Source organism: Frieseomelitta varia, unplaced genomic scaffold (genome assembly GCF_011392965.1).
Source record: "Frieseomelitta varia isolate USP_RPSP 00005682 unplaced genomic scaffold, Fvar_1.2 scaffold_371, whole genome shotgun sequence".
NCBI classification, from domain to species: Eukaryota; Metazoa; Arthropoda; class Insecta; order Hymenoptera; family Apidae; genus Frieseomelitta; species Frieseomelitta varia.
The window spans coordinates 982,520-1,003,136 of record NW_025110114.1 but is presented as its reverse complement, the minus strand read 5'-3'; the positions used below and the strand labels follow the sequence as shown (position 1 = coordinate 1,003,136).

The 20,617-nt window shown below is 34.4% G+C and overlaps 1 protein-coding gene across 2 annotated transcripts in view; it reads left to right on the top strand.

Moving 5' to 3' along the window:
• Positions 1-18,317, top strand: part of LOC122531048 — a 28,195-nt gene extending 9,878 nt beyond the window's left edge. For both annotated transcript variants that reach the window (XM_043658600.1, XM_043658599.1), the window contains 4 exons: positions 7,106-7,266; positions 10,066-10,168; positions 11,849-12,429; positions 16,898-18,317. In XM_043658600.1, coding sequence (XP_043514535.1) covers positions 7,106-7,266; positions 10,066-10,168; positions 11,849-12,429; positions 16,898-17,116 — 1,064 coding nt within the window. In that variant the 3' untranslated portion in view covers positions 17,117-18,317. The remainder of the gene's footprint in view (positions 1-7,105; positions 7,267-10,065; positions 10,169-11,848; positions 12,430-16,897) is intronic.
• Positions 18,318-20,617: the final 2,300 nt, after the last annotated feature.

Genomic DNA, 20,617 nt, shown 5'->3' with positions numbered 1-20,617 from the left:
GATGTATTATTAAATATTGTTTTTTTTTTTTTTTTCATTAACACATTTGCAGTTGAGTAATGCGTGTGTCACGAAGCTTTACAAAATTTTTCAAAAGAAAATGCTCAACTTTCTAACCAGTGGATATCAAGCAAACAAAAATTTCGTGAAAAAATTATTTCGTTGCGTAATAATTCATAACTCGTGGTTATCGGTTCTTTTTGATATTTGATATTTTTTGAGTTGAAACTTTGAATTTCATATTCAAATCGGACGTGCATATGATCAATTATAATACACGTGTTAATTTTATTTTATAATGGAATGTAATTTCAATTTTCTCCAATTCGTTCTCATAAGTTTCTTAAAAAGATTTTCACAGTTTTGAATAAACAGTGTTATCACTAGACTATAGACTTTTATGCTAAGAATAATAAATATCTATGATAATAGATATTTGTGAAAAGTTTAAGGATACAGCAATACGTAAAAGCATAATAATATAATACTTGTGATAATATTAATACTTGTGAAAATAATATAATACTTGTGATAATATTAATACTTGTGAAAATAATATAATACTTGTGATAATATTAATACTTGTGAAAATAATATAATACTTGTGATAATATTAATACTTGTGAAAATAATATAATACTTGTGATAATATTAATACTTGTGAAAATAATATAATACTTGTGATAATATTAATACTTGTGAAAATAATATAATACTTGTGATAATATTATTACTTGTGTAAATAATATAATACTTGTGATAATATTAATAATGACTAGTTACAATATTTATAATACCTGAAATAATATACATAATATTAATAGTATCATACATATCATATTAATATCACTACATCGCAGTTCTAATCTAATTTCTTTAATTGCGTAAAAATATTAACTTTCGAAATAGCATTGTCGGGTCTTAAATGACTATAATAATAATTGACATTGGATCCGTAAAATTTAGTTAGCATTAGTTGCTAAATAATTCAACTTGATTTAATTACTAGACCAAACACTACGTTAGTAATCTAATTTTAAATTATTGTGGTTTCAAATGGCTCGATGATTCTAAGTTAAAGCGTCAGGTTGCATAAATATTACATAAATCTGCTAAGAAATGTCAGTTATCGTTATACCGTCGTAAAAATATAACTCGTTTATTTAAATGCTCACCAATGACAGTGTATGTCGTCTTGTAGACCGTGGTATATTGATTTTAAATTGAGTTCGACGAGGGAAACTTCGGTGACCTGAAAATTTGAATGTTTTCGAAGATGGCTGGCTCGTGATATCGAATAACATCGTTCAGATATCCAATAATGTTTGTTCGTGGTTTGTTTCCAATTTTAAACCGCGAAATCGTGCATCGACGGGACTAAATAATCTTCCCCTTCCTTTCGTTATTACGAAATTACAAGTAACCGTTTTTTAAAGTAGAATCAGACCACGGTGCAATTATAAACGTATCCAGAGGAAAAAAAGAAAGAAAAAAAAAAGAAAATAAAATAAACGGAATATTGTGGGCATACTGCACTTAGGTCAGACAGGTTCTCTCGTCGAAGCGATATATTTCGATCTCGAATTTCCTAACCTTCGCATATAAATATTCATGAGTTCCCAATGCATTCCAAATATTTCCTACACACGAGCTATAAATTTTATTTTCTATAGTCAAATGCATACGTACTCACGTCAATATCAGTATGCAAATTATGTATTACACGTGTGATGTTTACATCTATCGATAGTATGTTAAAATTAACATTTATATGTCGTGTATTGCCAGATTTATTTATTCAAATAAGTAGCAAACAAAAGGGATTTTATTTATTACAATTACACGAGTAATTAGATAAAACCAATTTGTACGATATATGTATATTTATTACATATTCATACTATTTTTATATATCGTATTTTATATGTCGATATTTATTTTTATACCGATATATAATATCATATTTTACAGTATATGTTCGTAAATTTATATATACGCTATATAATGACAATAATTATGTGAAAATATTGATAATTTATATATATATCATAGATCAACTTATTTACACACCTTACATTATTTTATCTACTGAAATTGTACTAAACGCTGTACTTTGAATATTTTATGTGGTTCATATTACGCAATTTTCTACTTTAACATGCCCTGTGAATACGTCGAGATTAGCATAAAATGATATTGCCGCTACTAGTAGAGTACATATTTGAGAAACTTCCTCTCCACCGGTAAAACTAGAATAGTTAGGATATTTTGAAACAGCGCGGAAATCGTGTACTATGTTATTCGTTAACGGTTTTACGCGAGAAACATAGAATGAACGATAGAATCTTCTTACAAGAATGTTCTTTTTGTAAATCGATCTGACACGAGAGATATTGCTCTACCGGTTGAAGAACAGTTCGTTCAGGGATTGTTGCTCTTCAACCAGTTCGGCCACTAACGTCTTAGCCATCCGAGTATGTTTTTTACATTTGGTTATGCACGAGGAATACGTTGTTTGGAAACAAGTTTATACGTACGTGTTACCTTTTTCAATGAGAACGCAGTGGCCTTGATATCCAGCTAGGCGATTTCTGATTTACACGCGCGATATGTTTCAATATACAGCGCCGTATCAGAATAAAATGAACTCGTCCGTTTCATCGAACAATCATTTGTTACAAAAGAGATGAAACTATAGAAATTATTTTTGTATATATTGAATTTCCATTGCTTGAGCCTTTTTGCTTTATGCAATTCCTAAATTTCATCGAAACGTGGAGTTTATTAAATTTTACTTAACCTCTTGGCGCTGTCTCAACTGATTCGCGGACCATAACGAGTGACCGAGTAGCCGTATACAATAATTCGTCGCTTTCTTTTTCTTTTGAACTCGTCGGTATTTCTATCACTGGATAGAAATGATTATAGAATTAATAAACTTATCATTTGTTTTGCCTCGGTTACGTTTAAATATACTTAAAACTGAGGAAATATTGCAATTTGGGACAAAAGATTCTCGACGTGCGTGGCACGTTATTTCAGCGCGAGAGGTTAATGACGTTGAATTTCAAGCGACAATGGATTGTATTGGAAGAACTGGCAACAACGCTCTAGCATTAAAAAAAATTTCCTTCTCCTTTATATTTCCAAGAAAATTTCTAATTATCTTAATTCTATCACTTGTAATCCCTCGATTTTCGGGTAATTCCAATTCTATCGTTCTCTTAATAATTACGTCGTCTTCATGCGAAAGCAAAAAGGGACAAAAGAAGGAAATAACGAGAAGGTCAGATCTTACGGGTCTAACAAGACGTCGTTCGCCCGCAGAGACACCGCGCCGTAAATTTTTTAAGGTTGTCCACCTGGTTGTTTTCCGAGGGTAAAGAGGATCGTACGGATGAAAAATGTCTGCGCGGGACTGTTAACCGTTTCCTCGGGGTCGCTGTTGAATAGAACCACCGTGAAAACGACCGCTGAATGGCTGAATGAGAACTCATTATCGGGACTCGCGGGGCTGCTGTACCGTCACGCTGCTGCGATTAATAATCTCTCTTAAAAAATAGTTCGTTCAAGTTTCGAATTCGCTAATTCTCTGCGAGCGCGCCGCGAGAACTGCTTCGACGAATTTCGTTCTCACTCCGCGGGTTAAACGAAGCGAATTTATTAGACTGTTGTGCGGATGAATTTGTATTTTTTCGGATTAACAGACGGGAAACTTTTTTTCATGTACCGAACGTTACGTTAAATTGTATATGTGAAATGGCGGATCGTGAAAGATGACAGGTGGTGTAGATCGTGTGAAATTTCGTGACTCAAATTCGAATCCTGAGAATCGATCCATGGTTATTTGATGTCAAATTATGATTTAACAAGTACGATGAATGCAATGGGGATTTTATAATTAATCGTACGTTTGAAGAATGTCCAGCTGATCTAAAAGAATTACTTGGTTATATCGTTCATGAATGACGTGATGCAAGACTAAATTTTATTTAATTAAAGATAATTAATTTTATTACATCTTATTGTTAGCAAGCAAATCAATCGAGGTTGATGCGATTATAAATTCCAAACAAAAGCTTTCGCGTTAAGTGAACAGACAGTTTGGAAAATTTGAATTAGAAAATGCAAGTATGAATGACGAGAAACAAAATTATCAACAATAATCGACAAAGAAGCAATGTTTATGAAACATATAGCAGTCGATTGAAAATTTTAAAATTAATTAACTTTAAATTGATCAACAATCGACCAAAGTTTTCTTTTTCATTATTTAAAGATTAAGAAAGAATATCGACAATTAATCGGCTAAATATTTCAACTGTAATAGTTACAATGCATCGAATCTAGAAATCGAAATTTGATTAATGCCATTTTTAAGAAAATTGCAAACTTGTGCTGCGAAATTTCATCTGCAACACTGAATAGTTTACATGTTTTTTTCATATCGCGCGCGCTCTGTAATTTTGCACACTAACTGCGTAAAAATCTCCGATCTAATAATGATAACAGCTCGATATATCTCAACGTAGATACTTCTTATCCACATTCACGACGAGAAATGTTTTCATTTTTATGAGAATAGTGACTCCCTGCAAATTCCTCCGCGTCTCTCTTGTCAATATTTTCCATGAATGTTTGCTTTCAATTTTTGAACGATTGGTTCCCCGTCACCGTTTTGAAAAATAATGGAATGCGTGAATAAAAGATTGATTAAAATCGCAGCGAAATCGCCGAGAAACAAATAATTTTTATCTCCGCATCTTTCGATTTCCCTCTCTCCCATTTAATGAAAATTCGTTTCTTTTTTTTTTTTTTTTTTAATAATTTCCATTTCGATCCATTGTGGTAGTGTGTAGTAATATTCTGCAGCGGGATTTTCATTTATTTCAATTTAACGGTGCTTGAATCGTCGAAATTCGAATATTTTTGTGATTACGTGCGCGTTTATTAATATTAATAGTCTATATTCTATGGAACTTCTTTTTACACTCGCGCGAACTCGATTAACTATTTTGCACGTTTCGTTATGCAAGCGACTGAAAATGTAATTCACAGATTTTGAAACACTGTGCGGCAATATAATAAATTAGATTTAATATTTCAAACGAATCCCTTTCGTAAATGTGGCCAACTCTGCAACATTTGAATAAATATTTAATTAAATGTTTCGATTACTGTTTCACGAAGCATTAAAGCGTATAAAATTCACAAATTAATAATAAATTAAGTAAACTGGATGTTCAATATTTATTTAACGGGTATTTATTTTCCGTTGTTTTCAGAATTATTTAATATAACACGTTTTACAAATCGCGAATCAAAATTATTTAATAGAACTGTTCAATCCTTCTTACAATTTAGTATTATGTATGTAATTTAGTATGATTCTACAAATCTTAATATTTACGTCTGCCTGTATAAATATATAAAACCACTTACAATCACAGATCATTATTATATATATGTTTTAAATACTATGTACAATTTAAGATTAACTAAATTGCAAATTACTGGAAGTGTGAGAATAAATTTTACTTTAAACAATATTGTTCTCTACGTATAGAATAATTCTGTGAATGTCAAATATTTACATTACTGTTTTATAAATGCGTAAGAAGATTTAACGTTCGTAAATCATTCGTTAATTTATGTTATTTAATTCAAGACCGAGCAAACTTGAAAGTAGGAAGCTGAATTTGATTTGAAATGATGCATTTTAAATTAAAAAAAAAAAAAAAAAATTCATTTGAGGTTCTATGTTGATTAACTCACTTCTCACTTCTCTCAGTAAATAAGACCCAGAAGATTTCAACTCTCGTTTTCTGAATATTCTATATTTTCCATTGTCCAATTATTTTAATTTACATTATTTGACTTTCGTAGGGTTTTCACTTAAAATCACACAGTCGTTCATTCATATTTATCAATTAATTTAATTGCTCACACGTTTAACAATAAAATATTTCGTAACGATATAAACGAGGCCTTTATATCTTTGAACAAATATTTGCAGTCCCCTGCAAACTGTAATCTCTAAAACTTCTTCGATATTGTAAATCGTACTTGCTTCCTTTCACGAAATGCTTTTATTCAAGTCTATAGAACGATACAACATTCCATATACAGAATGTTCTACAGGTAAAAATAAGATTAAAGTGTCACGTGGCGAAAAGCCCACAAATACTTCGTTCGAAGTGTTAGACAAAAATATAAAGATACGGTACAAATCAACAAATTTCCTGGTCTCCTAGATCACCTTGTATCTTCATATACAAAAGTAATAAAATACCTATTATACAATATGTTCTGTGTGAAACTAATTCACGCAATTCTCTCTTTAACTATTTGCTATGTGAACTCAGGAAAAGAAACAAATGAAACAAATGAAATCTCAGAAGATCGCGAGAAGATTTGTGGCCACCACGAGATCTCCAAACAACGTGAGTTTCGTTCGAAGTATTTTTTTTCTACAGCGAACAGTTGAAGAGAAAATTGCTTCTTATGGGATTATATACCCTGTGTGTAATTAAACGATTAAAGACACCTCTCGAGGCGAAGGGAATCGGAAAAATTCGAAATTGACGATATCGAGATCAGCGAACTTGTTTGCCCAACGCCGTTATCTCTAAATTTCCGTCAATTAACCTCGCTGGCGAATTCGACGATTCACCCCGGCACGGAAGTGATTCGAAAATGGAACGGTGCACCGACGGAGGGTTGGGAGGGAAAGAGAGAGAGAGAGAGAGAGAGAACGAAAGAATCGTTATCAACGCGTCGTATCGGGACACGTTTCTGACCACGCGAGAGAGCACTCGAATTCGTTGTTTCTCCCGGCTGTGAAACACACCGGGTAAACCGGATCAATATTTTCGAGTCGATATTCACCGCGTAGAACAAATACTTTGACGCTCCATCGCGTAGAAACGAAGCAGAGCTCGCCGGCCGATGCACATCCGCTGTTTTAACCGATTCCACTTCCCCGTGGAAATCGCTCCACTTTTTCGCTCCCCTTCACTCGACTCTTTCTGTGTGTTTTCCACTTCTTTTTTCTTTCTTTCTTTCTTTCTTCCTTTCTTTCTTTTTGTTTTCGTTCCCTCACAAGTCACGACAACTTGCGAGCAAAAGGTGCAGAATAATCTGACGTACGTGATCAGCCCTGGCTTCCCCAACCTCATCGACTGGCCCATGAACTGCTCGGTGGTCGTGCAGAAGATCGATAGGCAGGTCAGCCAGCTCAGGATCGATTTCGTCCACTTCAACATAGTAAGCCACGCACAGCTTAGCCATTCTTTGCTCCACTAACCCGTGGAATACTACGCATTACGCCGATTACACCCACGCGACACACCATTTCCCATTGTGCACGTCAATTCTCTGTCCCTCTCTCTCTCTCTCTCTCTCTCTCTCTCTCTCTCTCTTTTTGTTACGTCTCACAGTAACACAGTTGGATATCGTTCGGCCTGTTCGAAAGCCGAAAAGCCGAACTATCGGTGCGCCAGGATTTCGCCGCGCGACGTCCACGGTAGAGTGGCCGTGTGTTACTGTCGACCCCTAATTGAGAACGCAAGCAAGAGTTCACTAACCCGAATACACCGTTTCCGGCCGGTGTGTTCCTCCGGTTGACATTTACGAGTGTCTCCGGGAGATATCTGGCCACGCTTGTAAAATTCAGCCGCGTGAGATTACCGCGTTTTATTAACCCCCTTGTCACTCATATCTACAACTTTTTGCCCCAAATTGCAACATTCTCACAGTTTCAAGTATGTTTAAATGTAACCCAGGCAAAACGAATGACAAGTTGATAAGATTGACTTCTTAATAGCATCTATCCAGTGAATTTTTCTTAAAATTTTTATCCAAAAGAAAAGGAAAGCAAACGAATTATTGTATACGGTCCGGCCACTCGTTATGGTCCGCGAAACAGTTGCCAGCGCAAGGTTGGTCAGTCGTCGAAGTTGAGAGAGAGTTAGAGATTGACGAAGAGAGAGAGAGAGAGAGAGAGAGAGAGAGAGAGAGAGAGAGAGAAAGAGAGGGATGAATTTTTTAAAGAGTCGCAAAGCCATCGTTTCTTTTATGCTTTGTTTGTTGGTCGAGATGTGGAATGTTTCACGCTGATGTAGATCGCAGCTATAGTACGTCTTTCGTGTGGCAATCTCGACGATGGCTGAGCGTGGACGAAATGAGACGACTTGCAGGTCCGTTGTGAGATGATGAGGTGACATTATCGTAGACGTCTGCAGAGAAACAGAAGTTAGGCGATAAATTTAATTTTCGAGAAATTTTTCAGAGATTAAACGAACTTTGAAAACGTCCGCGGGAAGAAAAATGTCATAGTCGCGAGTGAAATTAACCGTGTTAAGAAAATTCTTGGAACATTTGAAGTACCCCGAAAGTTTTGAGATGCCTGTAGTAGAAGTATGAAAATCACGGAATAAAATTGTTGAAAATTTCCAAGATGTTCGAAACATTTTAAAAGCGAAGAAATACTTCGAGTTAGTTACGTAGTTATATATATTTGCAAAAGTAGAAGTACCGTAATCGTGAATAATATGATTTATTTATTCGTCAAAAAATAATAATATTATCATAATTTATGTAATATTTAACATAACATTTATTTATTGTATTCGAGATACTTTTTACACGTTAGATTCAGGATAATCTAAGTTAACAGACTGTTAATTAAATTGCGAGGAAAGTTGTTCTCATTTCAATCGATTTTTACTTCGTGATTCAGGATTTCAGATGTACGGATGTTTTTGTCGAAACTTTTAAACAAAACGCACGACGCGGAAAATTAAAATTAAGATTGCAAAGAGTATAATTGTACGCGGTAGTAGTTAAAAGTTGGACTACGTTCCCCGAGGGTTAATGACACCCTCGTAGCTTCATCGTATACTGAAGCAGCGGCCCGCAAATTAAACTTACTGTACGTTCTTTTCAACGCAAAGTGTTCAACGAACTATTCAACCAGCGTAGAAACAAGAGTAATACACTTCCTCGTATGAATATTTCCGTCGTTGGCAAATTAATAGCGACCTGGTAGCGATGAAATTTTAATTGCCATATGGCTTTGCCATATGGCGGGTAGACTTATTTTCTTTTCAAAAGAGAGACTGAAAAAATGAAAGATAAATGCGCCGTTTATTATCGCTACGCTATAACTGATTAATGAAAGCGAATAGGAATCTCACGAATTTCAATATTTCGAAAATGTGCAAAACAAATTGAAAAGTTTCTTCAGGCTGTAAGAATAATAAAGAAAATGAAGTTGAGGAGAAAAGATGAAATGCGTAGTATTCCACTATTAGTTTACTACAATTAAGTTAACAATCAGTAACGCATAATTGTTACTGAAAGCTTGACACTTGTGGAAAAATATATAAAAATGAAATAGATTAGTTTCCAAGGTCGTAAAAGTCGTGAAACGATGAAAAAGAAAGACAAATGTGTAGTATTCTTCTAATATTTTACTAAATAAAAATTAACTATAAATGTTACGATAATTATTTATTACAACTAATTAACGAATGTGAATAATCATTGTTAATTTTATTAACCATAATGAATATAATGACAACAACTATTATTATCGATGGTAACGCCTGTAATAATAATTACTTGCTAATAATCAGTTAACGAATGGTGATAAGAGTTATTTACTACAATCGATTGACAAAATATTAATTGACATTTATATTCATATTTCTCATCTACAAATAATCATTGCAATACGAAATTATCAGACACCTGTGTAAGAATATATATGAGAAAGGAAACGAATCAAACAATTTCTTTCGCTTGAAAGGGTAAGAATACAAACAGAATGGAAGACGAAGTTAATCGATGAAACTTAATTAATAAATTTCGCGAGGTACCACTTAATTTGTTTCGAACATTAGCGAAGACGGTCACAATCTACTTGACTGGTTCACTGCATTCGAATGTCATGTGCGTGCGTGTGTGTGTGTGTGGGGTGTACGTGTATGTTCATTGGCTGATAAAAATCGGCCGCATTTACTGTACAGCTTGTTCATTCAAGAGCCTTATCGATCGTCGTAGGGTCAACCCAACTCGAGGACTGGCGTATGTGACGAAGATATCATGGAAATCAGAAATGGCAGGAGCGTGTTTCAAATGTGCGGCTGGAACAGCGGCCAACATCGTGAGTAACAGTTTCCTTTATGCTTTTCGAGTTGAAGCTTCTCATTTCGTACTGCAATTTCGCGTCCCTTTCTTCTTCCTTCTTTCTTTCTGGGCGAAGACATTATAGAAAGAAATATTCCTATTTGATTTTCCGGTTCAGAGGTCGTCGTTATTTTACGCGAGAAGGATTTTTAATATGTTGTTCTTTAGACGTGTTGTGCGACATACGGGGCATTTCACGCAACTGGGCGGCGCAATAAGTTTTATACACCCGATGATAGAAAAAAAATTTCAGTGGTCGAAGCTAAACGTTCAAATATTTCTCTTTCATCTTTGCGTATTTGTACGGTGGGTTGAATGGAACGATCGAATGGAAAACCTTGGCTAATACCCTGCAGTATTCCGGTTTATCAACAGAGTTGGGAAAATTCTTATTCAAATGATAAATAATAATTGAGAGCATCGTTTTATAATTATAAATAGAAAATAAATGAATAAATTGTTTCTAGATTAATAAATTTTTCGGACATTTGAATAATATCAGAGATCATTTTTCGTCTCTGGAAATTGTACGTTCTTGAATAAAAATTCTTTATAAAAATGTGTGTAGCAAAAGAAAATTCAACCGCTTTAGAAAACCTCGAACACAATTCTCGGATAAATGTTACGCGGAAATTAAGAATCATTAACATTTGCTTGAAATTCGTAATTTATGCTACCGGTACTCTAAAGATGGTCGTTAAAAATTGCGCAGCATTAAGACTATATTGCAGTTTAGTTATTTTGTACAAAAAGAACACAGAAATATTCTTCAAGATCTGTGTAATAATGTCCTTATTACAAATTGTTCTCAGGATAAACTAAATCCTTAATTATTTTTTTTAAAGTACATTAATATTGAAAATAGCTACAGATGGACAATTGGTCTCTATTATCGTAATGTCTCTGTTTTTGCTTTCGAACGAAATTATTATTATCGACATTGAATAATCGAAGCGCATACAGCGAGAAAAGCGAGAAGTGATTGACTTTGTATATATATATTTTTTTAATATAAAAGTCTCCGTTTCTGCATAAAATGAGAAATAATATTTCAATAAACGGTAATTAAAACTGCGCTTGCAATTTAATTCTGTTCGAATAACAAATAATTATCGATCATTAAAGCAATACTACTTTACTTTCGCCATTACCACTGCGCAAACGATAAATGATAAACAATAATTAACATGTAACAATCGAAACTACGCTTCTAACAATTGGCTTTGTTATTTCAATTAATTTTATTTCACTGAACTCGCCATTTTAATTCAATCACGATAACAGGCGATTGCTCCTGCGTTCTATTTAAACTCTTCACTGGCAAATTGCTTCAGTATTTAAATAGTTAGTCAACTAATATCCAGCCACTTCGGGGTTAATAAGCGAAGTTCGCTTGATAAACAAGGTATTCGCCAGCTTGCGATTAAAATCTCGTCGATATATCGCATTCCAAGCGACGGGGAACAATCAATCTCGTCTGCAAAACTGTAGCTTCCCCCGTGTGTACGAAAAAAATGGGGAGGGTATCGTGCGCTGCGCGACCAAGTCCCTCAGAGTGAAACCGATCGTTCCATTTCTCAGAGATCAATCACGATCTTGTCCCTGCAATCGAGATAACGCCGCTGGTAGACTCATCCCACTTCTTTCTTTTCGCCAGTGTACATAGACATGGACGACGACGAACAGTCCTTGACGCTGGATCTCCGATTACTCGGCAGCCTCCAGCCAAGAATGTGGGAGATGAGGATCGTCCAGCTCGGTTTCGACCAACGTGCGCCCACTGGCTGCCTGCAGTACTTCCAAGGCTCTAACGGCACATTGAAATCGTTGAACTTCCTGTCGAACGGGCGATTTCTCGCCAACCAGGACTACTTGCTGTGTGTCCGTCAGGAGAGAGGGATGTGCGGGATCTCTTACGCCCCCTGTTCGCCCGATTCCTTCCGGATCGGTCTGCGCAGAACGCAGCTGGCGAATAGCACGACGCCGAACGCGAATTCGAATTCGAATTCGAATTCGAATTCGACTGTCCGTAACACGGACGACGCGGGATCTCTGAACGGGACGAACGTCGAGATCGAGGGATCCGGATCGAACCCGATGGACGAAGGTGGCACCTCGATGAACACGAGCAGCCCTACGGAGCAGGAAGTCGTCGGCCCGTCGAACGGAGCGGTTTATGGACAGGAACGATGTCGAGACAGGGTGCTCATCCCCTGTGACTTCGAGGAGTTTATCACGGTAATGTTTTTTAGCTTGTTTTGCGAAGGCTGGCTGTTGAGAAGACGAGTAGGAATGGGATCGAATTCAACGTGTGCTTATGAATCTGAGCGAAGTTTCGTTTCGTTGGTCTCGAGCACAGAGAAAATATATAATATATGATATAATTATGATATATGAATATGTAATAATATATGACACATAATATGTCTACGGTATGTGGATGTGTCGTATTATATGACATATAATAAATAATATAATATATAATAAAATATACAAATATATATATTAATATATAATAAATATATAATGTAATATAATATAATATAATATATAATAAATATATATTTATAATATATATAATATATATTTATACTATAAATATAATAATATGACATATAATAAATAATATAATATATAATAATATATATAAATATAAATATATAACATATAATATATTATATATAATAAAATATATATTTATATTATAAATATAATAATATGACATATAATAAATAATATAATATATAATAATGTATATAAATATAAATATATAACATATAACATATTATATATAATAAAATATATAATATATGATATAATTATGATAATTATGAATATGTAGTAATATATGACATACAATATGACTACGGTATATGGATATGCCGTATTATATGACATATAATATAATTATAATAGATAAATATACTATAATTAAATACATTATAATATAATAGTATGTAATATATAATATATAATTGCGGGTGTTCAAATCGAGATATTCGCCACTACTATTTGAAGTGTCACGGATTATTAAGCGTAGAAATTACATAATTTATTGAATCTTTAACCTCTTGGCCCAAAATTGCAATATTTTCTCAGTTTTAAGTATACCAAAGTATAACCCAGGCGAAACAAATAATAAATTTATTACTTCTTAAGTAATTTCTATCCAATGATATACCGACGAATTCAAAAAGAGGACGAATTATCGTATTCTGTTTGGTCACTCGTTATGGTCGGTGATCCAGTTATTAGCGCAAGAGGTTAAATATAAATTATTGAATTTTTTAAAGGAGACAATATATTCATTCACTTATTTTAGGGAATGAATCCCTTTGCCATACAATAATAAAATATATAATATATAAAGAAAAACGTAAATTAAAATTAGATTAGGGTTGAAAAGAGATCGAAGAGAAATTAATTTTAATAATCTTACCTAGTAGTAATGTAAATATTCCTTGATCATAAACGTCTTCAACGAACCATTAAGATCCAAGGAGTCTACGTACGTCTGAATCAAGTTGCGAAGCACTCGATCCCATCTCTAATGCCGTGGATTCGGCTTTCGGTTAGGTTAGACTAGCAGATCGATGTTATTAATCGTCGTGCTGACAACTCACGGGTCGGTGGGGTTTGTTTCTTCGGTTTGCCAGATCGTAAACCGTGCGTTGGCTTTCCAGTGAGATTGGACACGTGAATTACACCACCGAGCTTTGTAGGTTAATAATTATGGTAATGGTGGTTTGAAACGGCACTTGTTAAAGTTGTATCGCCGGCCCCTGCGAATTGTCGTTTGCTTTTATGGGCGATCTGTTATCGCTGTTTGAAAGTGAATCGAATTGGTACATGAATAATTCATGCGAAAGGTATTAAATTGATCGGAAGTCCCGTGGTTTTTATTCTTTGGAAGGGAAGACGTCGGCTGATTCAATTGAAATTTCTGTTAATTACTTTTCATGCATTGATGTTTTTTTTTTTTTTTTTTTTTTTTTTTTATTAAAATATACTCATTTTTGGCACTTGAACGATATTTGAATATTTACAATAGAATAATTTTTCGTTATATATAGATATTTTTAATTAATGTTGCGAATTAAGTAAAAATATTTAGAATTAGAATCATTTCAATGTACGGTGGATAGTTTTCGCTTTCTTTGTCCTCCTCTATTTCATGCTTGTAACTTTATAATAATTTCTATATTACTAGTCTTTTCTTTTTTTAAATTAGACATTCATTGATATGTCTGCGACATTTCTGTGTGATTAAAATTGCACTAAACACTGTATAATTTGCTAGAAACTTTCTAAACGAAGATTAGTAAAATTTCATTCAGATGTATTATAATTTATATTATAATGCATATTATGCATATTTATGCCGTAGTACAAGACCAAACACTTGATAAAATTCATATAAGAATTATTCTTTATATTACGTTGTTACATTATATTACATTACATTATTCTTCTTAATATTCTTTCATTATATTCTCATTTCAGTCTTCTTAATGTTAAATTATTCTTTATATTTGTATAACAATTATTCTATATCACATACATATACTACATATTCAAATGTACATTGTAGCTTTAGTATAAAGTGACATATCTTGTTTCTTGAAGCCATTCTGTATATTACGCTATATTTACTATGTAGATAGCTATAAACTTCACAATTGAAGATACAATGTATTCTACGTTCAATTGATTTTAGATGGTAATTTTCTGGATATAATACGTCCGTTGCTCGAGTGAACTTTTTTCAAGTAATTAGAATGAAACTGTTGGATGATTAAAAAGTTTGTAGCATGTCGTAAACCTCGGGCGTGTAACTTGCCTGTTATGAGAGCTATGTACGTACATCGAACAGCGAATTTTTCTAACGGATCTCTTGTTCTGTTGTTTCTTTTTGTAGTTGTAAATTGTTCTTATGCAACAACGAACGCTGCAAAATGTTGCTTGAAGAAAATTCAGTTTAATCGAGCCGAACGCCGTCGCATTTTCCTTGAAGTATAATCGAAAACAACTTAAAATAATATAGAAATGAAGAAACAATATAGAAAGAGCAACAAGTTATTCATCGTCGAGATTCAAATAAATCATTTCCCATTTATTCGAGTAACTTCTTATTCGAGTTTTCTTATTCGATTATTCATGTAAAATGACAAATAACGTCGTATAAGATTGTCTGAAATTTTTGCGACGATTGGAAAGTATTTGAAAAATTCATTCAGATTCAAGTGATTAAATTAAGTAATCATTTTCATGTTCACGCACGGTTATTTTAAATAACATTTCTGGTTAAATAATGTATTATTCAGCTCACGATTTCTGAAACGTATTATTTTAAATAATGTTCAAAGTATGAATCAGTTACCTAGTTGAGTCTCAGTGGAAAAGTTTTTGATGAAATACGATTTAAAACGGGCTTACGATGTTTTTTCTACTGTGGCAATTATAACTTGCAATTATAGCTGGCAATTATCTATTTTACGGCCACTTTAATTATTCCAATTACTTTAATTATTCGCAGTGGAATTTAAATTGTGAAGGGAAATCTGCACGATGAAAGTAAGAAAAATAGGAAACACCGTCTCCCTTTACTTAATTTCGTTCATTTTTCACAAGCACCGAACAAAGCCCCGACCAAAGCCGGACTATGCATAATGCGAGCTTGTGCAAGCTCCGTGATGCGAAAAATTACGATGCAGGTGTCTAAAAATGCGTGTAAAAAATGGAAAACGTTGTTTATCCTCGTGAACATCACTCGCGCGTGCTTATGTTACAAATGCGTTTAAAAAAAGGTGATTCATGAAAGAATTATGATCTTAAGTGATTAAAAGTTGTCGACTTGTACAGACCGAGATAGTACGATGCTGCTATCATATCGGTACTTTTTGTAGTAGCTTTTTAACTCTTACAATTAAAGAAACAGGCATGTGGAAATATCAGTATACTACCATAAATATTGATACACTTACCTGAAAGTGCTCATGAGAATACTCGAACTTTTCATGAATGTATCCTGTTGTAAAGGAAATATTTTGAAATTTCATTAAGAATATAGCATGACTTTATCGTCATGATTAAACTGAAGATGTTTGAAAGAAATCTAAAGCTATACAGTGTATAATTTAATATCTAGTATTTTGCAGAAACTAAAACAGTGATCTCCATTATATTAATATGTCTTAATATTCATCTTCTTGCTATCATCTTGTTGTTCTTCATGTTATATCATGTTATCATATGGTATATACTATACTTCAGGTTATTGCTCATACCAACTTTTTATTAAATATAAATAAAAGTTTGAAGTACGTTAAGGTTTCAGAAAAAACAATGACTTCTTTAGTAAATGAGTATTTTATCTATGATATTCAATAATTTTTTAAAACATTGAAAATATAATAATATATTTAGAATTTTATAATTATAATATATTCTTATTTCTCTGAAGACCATGAAAAAAATTTTTGCACGAGCAATAAATATCTAGTGGTTTCTACATACTATAATAAATTATTAGATTATCAGTATCATTATTAGTCAGTTTATGTTTGATTCATCTGTACAGGGTGAATAAATATTTCCGGTATAATATATTTAACCAACGATTTATTTGTTATTATTCAATCATATCAGTTTCGAAACTTTCTTATCCAGATACTCTACCTTTGAACTTTGGATTTCTCTGTTGCAGCCTGGCAACAACGAGGCCGGAATTTGCAACCTTGAACACTGCGGCAGCTCTCTGTGCGATCGAAACGAGCTGGACGAAGAAGGCAACTGCCGCGTGGAAACTTGGGCAACGCCCTTTCGTGTTAGGATAGCTTTTGGCCCTGGACAGGACACGGGGACCACGCTCGAGGACAATATTGGCATGTGTCTCGTTTACGAACAACTACCATGCATCGCCTGAACAGCCTTCGAGTGAAACGAGTTGTGTAAGGTGTGAAGCAAAATCCCAGAGTTCACGTGTTATCCAAAGATCGATCGCCTTGAAGGTTTGATACGACGACTCGATGTTTTACTATAGTAATATAACGCAATAGTAAGTATAAATTTCATATGTTTCAACCTCTTGTCTTTTCACAATTAGAGTGACGTTGTTTTCCATTAAAGATGACCTTTGTCGCATCGCGACACACTTTTTGTTGTTCAAACCTTCAGCCAATGAATTTAGTTCAATTGTAATATTATTGCAATGATTACATTTTTTTCATCAACTGAGGATTTTGACGATAAAAGGATAGTAGCATAATTTATTTTCAATGAGAAGCGACTTTCAACCCTCCGTGTATAAGTTGAAAATTAATTATTTTAAAGAATGGAAATATAAATGCGCGAAACGGCACAAAAAAATATTTTACGTTAGTTTTTTTACAATGAATTGGTACTGTTATTTCTTTCCACTCGCTAATTGTTTGAGATTTAGAGATCTAGTGGCAATCAAACTCTTGCTCGGAATTCATTAGATATTGGATATTTTTTTATTTTCAATATTCACTATTTATCATAGATTTCTGACATTTGTAAGAAAAAAATTAGTGCTTAGCTGAGAGAGTTCAAAAGAATACCGCAAGACAAGAGGTTAATGTACCCGCGATAACCGTGCTGAATTTTCTACAGAAGTCGAATTAAAAAATTTTTAATGAGAGAAATACATTTCTTCCTCATAATTCGACCATGTGCGCGTGTGTATTTATACGCGTTGTGAATGAAGAAACTAAATCTAAGAGGATCAAGAGATTCGTGCACCGACTAATTATACACCCAAATACCTAGCAGCTATCCGCTGAAATAACCAATTAAAATTCTGCGATTTCATCTTGCATCCTTCATCCAGTGTCATTCTGGTCTCCTCGCCCCCTTTTTTTTTTTTTTTTTTTTTTTTTTGAGGAATTCCAGAGGAAAAGTAGCTGTTTCAACTTCCTGCAACACTGTGCAATATTCATGTCCATCCGTTCATATTTTTGAAAATTTCATTTCCATTATATTGCTCTTCACTTGTCGTGCTACAATATTATTTTTCTAAGGACGCATAAACGAAAGATGTGGCATTAAATAAATTTAGAAAATAAAATTTTGATTATAACATTACCTTTATACACGTTCATATATAAATGGAAAATGTAATATTAAATAAATAGTGTTAGTCACATAGAAGTTTACATAGATTTATCTGTCGAGTTTCAAATATTCAATTCATCAGGGATCGACCAATATCTGATAAATACTTTAACATTTAAATTTTGTTAAAAGTTTTCTGATACTTTTGTATGTAAACTTTTAAAATTTTTTTCATTAAGTTTAAAATATTAACAGTATTTTTGCTGGACACAGTAATTCTCGCAATCAATGAAAAATTGTCGACACTTTAAACTATAATTTATCTAGATTCATTTTAAAGCATAAATTCTGCACTGTTTTTTAAAAAATACCGAGCTGGTTTATTTCAAAAATACGAAGATTCTCTCGAAAATTTAGCACATTCAGACATCTTTATGAAAATATGAACGATCATGGTGTCTCGAAGATTGAGGTCTCCCCTTTACAGCTATCTCTCAGAACTTTCCACCAAGTTACAAGAGTTTGAAGCGTCGAAGCAATTTTTCACCGAATGTACAAATACTCTCTACACCCGCTGTATATAAACTTCTTCGACTGGCTGTAGTAAAAAAAAAAAAGTCCAACAGGCTAGAGGCAATAAAAAATAAAAGCACGGGGACAAACGTAAAGACAGATTCGTAATAATCGGGAGGCAAGATTTCAAAGAGTTAAATAGTCTTTATTTACAAACGAACTAGCTTAAATCGCAAACGCAGCGCACAACTCTCGATACAATAATAGATATATAATCCGCTTTTTTTTATTTTCTTCATTTTATTACATCTGCACCTCTGCTTCTCTCTTTCTCTCTCACTCTCATCCACTCTCTCTCTTTCTCTCACACACACGTACACACACATACACACACACACTCTCTCTCTCTCTTTCTCTCTCTCTTGATCACGCGTCACGTTCATCGGCCACGTCATACCACAGTCCAAGTAGGAAACGCATGTTCAATCTCGCCCTCCTTCGAGTTCTCGTTTCCGCGCGTTTCTCCCCCTTAAGTGGCTCTATTATTTCATCGATCCGTCGGTGTTGGTTTCTACTTGCAAACGCAGCGAGAGAAACGCGTTTAGTAGGATAGGGGGCAGAGGTTCACCGGGGGGGGATGGCTGGAAAGTGGCCGACGAAAATCACGGGTGATCGCAGCGATAACGATAATGATGTTACAAGAATAAATTACAATGCTGTCGAGTACAATAATGAAGGTGACGTCACGCCTCTCGAATTTTCGAAAAAGAAAACGGACGCTCGACGATCCACGACTAGAACGCGAGCTCCTCCTCATCGTCGTCGTCGTCGTCTGTCGCGTTTCCACGATTTCTTCGTTTCAGTTTACTTTTCTTTCTTTCTTTCGTTTAAATGCATAACCGTAACGATGAGTAATAATAATAATAATAATAATAATAATAATAATAATAATAATAATAATAATAATCATAATAACGAGAGCAATTAGCAATACAATCGCGTTCGAACGACGACCGCGCGACCTCTCCGTCATTACCGGAAGCTGGCGCGCGTCGACGTCGTCCGGCGTCGTGTAAGAAAATGTATCGTATCGCTATCTACAAAGTCAAAAGGACCGATAAAACGTGTAAAGGGGCGGTGGTTTAACGAACGTGTGTACATGTGGGATCTGTGCGTGTGTGAGAGTTGAAGACGCGTGTAGAGCGTGTCGTTACGATTCAGATATGTGTGGTGTGTGCGCGCGCGCGCGCGCGCGCGTGTGCGTGTGTGTGTCATGTGTGTCCGTGTGTGGTTAGGCTTTGTACAGAGTCCTTTTATACGGCACATTGTCGCTCCCCTGATACCGTGCTGCGTTAACTCGTGCTGTAGCAAGTTTTTCTCGTACATTTCCTCCCTTTCTTCCCCTTCCTTCCTTTTCTCTCTCTCTCTTTCTCTCTCTCTCTCTCTCTCTCTTTCTCTGCTTCCGTCGGGAGTCTGATTCGATCCTTCGAGCGTTCCTCGTCGCTCTCCTGCGTCGTTTTTTTTTTTTTTTTTTTTTAAAGCGTCGTGATATGTATACTATTTAGAAAAATCGGCGAACGGTTTCTTGTTTCTACGACGTGCTGTCTTTGTCCTCGTTTCGTTCTAGCTGAACGCGCTGCAGTAGCATTTTAACATTGTTTCCTGTTCCCTGGATTATCCTTACCGACATCGATGCGAATCGTTCAGTTACTTTGGACGATCATCTCCGATCAGCGCTCTGATAATTTGATACTTGAGCGGGCCATCGAGATCACTGCAACTCTATTTAATTTGAACCCTTTATATCCTTAAAATTATTTACACACGCTTAGCGTGA